Genomic DNA, 4638 nt, shown 5'->3' with positions numbered 1-4638 from the left:
ATGGATCTTCACCGATCTCTTGGTTCCCTCAAAAGCAAGGGGCCGTAGCTTTATCCTCGTGTGAAACAGAGTATATTGCATCTAGTTCGACTGCGTCTCAAGCGATTTGGCTTAGGGAGTTGCTAAGCGAGTTAACCAGGAAACCACCTCAGAAAGTGGTGTTATATATAGATAACACATCCGCTATCTCTCTTGTGAAAAATCTGGTGTTTCATAGTCGGACTAAACACATTACATCCCGTTACCACGTACATTCAGGAATGTGTTGAAGGAGAGGAGGTGGAAGTCGAACACATAAGTGGCAAAATACAATGGGCCGATATTTTGACAAAAGCTCTTGCACGAATTAATCTCAAGGAGATGCAGGACCTGCTGAATTGGATGACCTACCCTATACGACTCAGAAATTGGGGGGGTGAATGTTGGCAATTTCTAATCAAAGCCTTGGAGTGCAAGGCAAGTAACTTGGCGAGCAAGGCACAAGTTACATATGGATCCTAATACTTCCTAATACATGTTGGTTTAGGTTGTTAGGTTTATTTTAATTAATTTACCTATTGTTTAGGAATCCTAGTTAGACTCAAACGTGTCTAGGTTTGGTCTATATAAACCGTGCAGGGTTTCATTATTGTAATTAAGTTTTGAGTGAGTTTCTTTATACAATAAACGTTTTGGGTGTTTGCCAACAATTCGTGTTTCCAATCCAGTTCTTGATAAAGATCATATGTGAATAAGTTAGTTTTGCAAAAAAACATAAACTTACCTCTAAAAAGGTAATATGCTCAAGATTAGGCATTTTGATCAAGAGGTCCGGCAGCAATTCCCAGCCCCGAGTATATTCAATCCCAATTGCCAAGTTAACCAAGTTAGGGTACTCAGGAATTTCTATATCATTAAGGAGCGTGAGAGCCTGCATAAACCAAATAATAAGCATCACCATCTAAATCCAAAGTGTTTATCCTTTTTCAACTTCGATTCACTAATCACTATTAGTTATTGTTTACGTCAAAAGGTTGTTTATGAATTGAACATTTAGTGAACTGCTAGTGAACCCTTTGGCGATAAGTTTGTATATGTTTATTTATCTAATAAACAAATGAACTTGAACAAATTTTTGTTCGTTTAGTTAAACGACTGACCGTTAACATGTATTCCATTCCCTTATTTACGTTCATTCATGTTCATTCATATATGTTTGTTTATTTACGTTCGTTTATGCTTGTAAGCTTATATTTGTTATGAAACTTATTAAACATGCATTAGACTTCAACTGGTTTCATTTATAATTGTTTGCATATGTTCGTTTATGTTCACTTTTTGTTAAATATGTTCGATGTGTTTGTTCATTTATGTTCGTTTGTGTTGGTTTATGTTCATGAATTGTTCTTTTAGAATGTTAACAAATAACATAAACAGACATGAACATGTTCATTTTTTTTACATACGGTAAGAAACTTAGTTCATTTTCACAACATGAACATGTTCATTTTGTTAACAAACCGTAAGAAAATTTGTTCATTTAATTGTTCATGTTTGTGTAAATAAAGAACAAACATGAACATGCCCCCGCTCGTGTTCATTTGGTTCGTTTACAGACCTATTGATAGGAAACCCACGAGTCTAAACCAAAACCATGTTAACTAATGGGATCAAGTAAAACAAAACTAAATGCAACATAAATCTGCGATTAAACATACCATCGAACTTGCATTAGCACTTAGTGTCAATATCTTGACAGACGAGCAGAAGCACGACAGGAGTTGAGGAATTTGGCCATCGGTCCGTAACATGATGTGAGCTTCAGTCAACGACACAGGGTTCGTCATAGAGTAGTTTGATGACATCACATCCAAAATATTAAGGTAATCCAATGCAGGCGCGTCGATCACGACCCTAAAATTCCCATAAACAGACATCGCAAACGATAGCCTTAGTCTCTTCAAAGACGGTGAAACAACCTCAAATGTATACATGTCATCAAATCCGCCTATTAGTTGCCTCTCCACAAACAAGTCCTCCAAAACCGGACACCCAGATACCAAATTCTTAAAACTATTATTCCCCGAATAAACAATCGATACAAGATTGATTGTTTTTAAACACGGAATTAGGATATCATCTGGGACGTTTAATATGAACTCGCCTCGCAAAGTTAAGCTAACTAAACAACTAAACAAATCCCAGCGAAACTTAACAGGAAATCGCTCAGCAGGAAAACGGAGATCAAGCTCTTGAACATTACATTTAACAACTTTACAAAACCAATTATGAACACGATCATAATTACAGTTCTTTGAGCAATAAAGATGAAACCTTTGAATCTGCAAGCCGTTACGTAGATCAAGGGCTTGATCAACAAAGTCATGGAACCTGTTGTTCTCTTCAATTGTCCAACAAAACGGCATAATGAAATGAAGAATTGGGAGAAGTGCCCATATGTTCTTCCACCTTTTCGACAAAATGCACGTCCTGGTTGCCTCAGGTTCAGGAAGAAATGATAGGATTTGAATAAGCAGTGCGTCATGCAATTTGCTTATTAAATCAACTTGACGTTTGTTTGAGCGTAAACTCATGGTTTTATGATGAATTGAGAACAATGGTGGTTTGTTCATTTGGACTGAAAATTTGGTTTGAGAATTGGGGGTTTTAAGAGCATACAATGATGATCAGATTCTATTCATGTATGAAATATATAGTGATCATATCATGTTTCTTTTGTCTTAGAAGTATCTTTATTTAATTCCCAATATATTTAATAGTATTAAAAGTATTTTATTGAATTCCCAATAATTTATTTATATAAAAACGCTTTTAAATCTATGTCTTTTTGTCCGACAAGAAACGTCAAGTTTCTTAATTGGCGAAACAAGTTTATTAAATCACTTGATATCACCTTGATATCACTAAGCTAAAGACCATTTAATAAAGTCAGTTTAACTTTATATTAACTTTAGCTTTAGCGGTTAAAAAAACAAAAACTTTAAATTTTGAATTTCACATATATTCCACAAAGATCAATGTATTTCACATCTTGCATGTTTTAACAATGTATTTAACATTTTGTATTTAATGCTTAATCAAGTTGTGTCGAGAATATGTTGGAAATTCCGACACAATTTTGACACAAATGTCACACTCCAACCTAAGAAGGAAATGACGGGGCGCGAATTGATTGTTCACAACTTACAAGGTACCATCATGTAATGTTAAAAGTGACAATATCTATTTATTAATTTTAATAATCCAAATATTCAACATTCAAACCAAAGTACATCACCTTTAAAATAAAAGAAAATTAAATTCAAAACAAGTCTTGATAATCCCTTCTAACTTAAGGTCATCACTAAGTCCTTCATCTTGACAATCCAGTCAAATGAAAACATGCATATGCATATAAAATAAAGTAGGCTTGTCAGCACTAGGTTGAGTGAGTAAAACACCTATAAATTTAAATACCATATAATACAAAAAGTGCAAAATTGTTCATTGTGTGATAAACAATAAATCCATTGAGCAATTATGTGTGTCGGTAAAACCATTGCCTTGCGAAATGGGCTTTGGCTACTACGACGGTCGTATGATCATACTATTAATGTGAATTAGATGGACCTCTCCGAATGCGATCAAATAACAATTAAACAAGTAGCAAATTAGACATTTAATTAATATGCACACAAGATTAAACACTTTGCTAATGTGCATATTAGATAATAAGTAAATATGATATGATACGCATATGTTCCCAAAAAGTTGTTAATAAGTAAAAATGGGAGTGAATTACTCACCTTATCAAGTAAGCAAAAATGGTAAACAAGTTAATAAGAAGAATAAACGTCACGCTCTTCGAGAATTACCAGCGAGAAACCCTAGTTAAGAATGATAGCGAGAAATAAATATGAATTCCATTAACCTAAAGATGGCTTCTATAACTTGATAGGGATTCAGGTTTCGATGGTGATCGGGTGTGTTTGTGAAAATACTTATTATTTAACTTACTATTATTATTTTCTATTTTGAAAACATCATTATTTAATTATTTTGTTATTGTTTTTTATTATTTGTAAAATCACTTTTATTTATCAAGATTTAAGATTATATTATTTAAATTTTATATTAAATATATACATAAAATATACCTATAAATAAAATACTTAAATAAATATAATACAATTATATTTATTTAATTGTATTATATTTATTTAAACAAATAAACTTAATATGAAAACATATAATACTTATTTTATTTATTTTTCCTTGATTATTTACATAACCTTTGATTGATAAGATTGATGATACACATGTTTAATATATTTATTATGATATTATTTGTTAAAACCTTTATTCTATAAACATATTGTGTGTGTGTATACACACATATATATATATATATGTGTGTGTGTGTGTGTCTGGTTTCAACAAAGGTATTAAACGTTAAGCGACCAGGATAATCGTTCTAGAGTGTCGGTTATGTAAACATAATGTTTATTTAAATTTAATATTAGGTAAATTGGTTTTTATTGGTCCCAACCATTTCATTTTTGCCGGCACTGGTCCCAACTTTCATTTTGGCTGGCAACGGTCCCAACTTTCACATATGTTTCTTCTACCGGTCCGCAACTAACGGAGTACTACTCCGTT

General features: G+C 32.7%; 1 protein-coding gene across 1 annotated transcript; it reads right to left on the bottom strand.

The window, feature by feature from the left end:
* Positions 1 to 274: 274 nt before the first annotated feature.
* On the bottom strand, positions 275 to 2654 carry LOC143557411 (F-box/LRR-repeat protein At3g59190-like). Its single transcript, XM_077046489.1, has 3 exons — positions 1666 to 2654; positions 1442 to 1454; positions 275 to 940 (listed from the first exon to the last, which is right to left on the bottom strand). Exons 1-3 carry the CDS (start codon positions 2610 to 2612, stop codon positions 656 to 658), a joined length of 1245 nt encoding a protein of 414 aa, XP_076902604.1. The 5' UTR covers positions 2613 to 2654; the 3' UTR covers positions 275 to 655.
* Between the last annotated feature and the right edge of the window lie 1984 nt (positions 2655 to 4638).

Source organism: Bidens hawaiensis, unplaced genomic scaffold (genome assembly GCF_021521415.1).
Source record: "Bidens hawaiensis isolate Kalapana, Puna unplaced genomic scaffold, B.hawaiensis_p1.1 tig00018958_1, whole genome shotgun sequence".
Taxonomy (NCBI): domain Eukaryota; kingdom Viridiplantae; phylum Streptophyta; class Magnoliopsida; order Asterales; family Asteraceae; genus Bidens; species Bidens hawaiensis.
The sequence above is the reverse complement of the archived record's forward strand: the minus strand, read 5'-3'. Positions and strand labels throughout refer to the sequence as shown.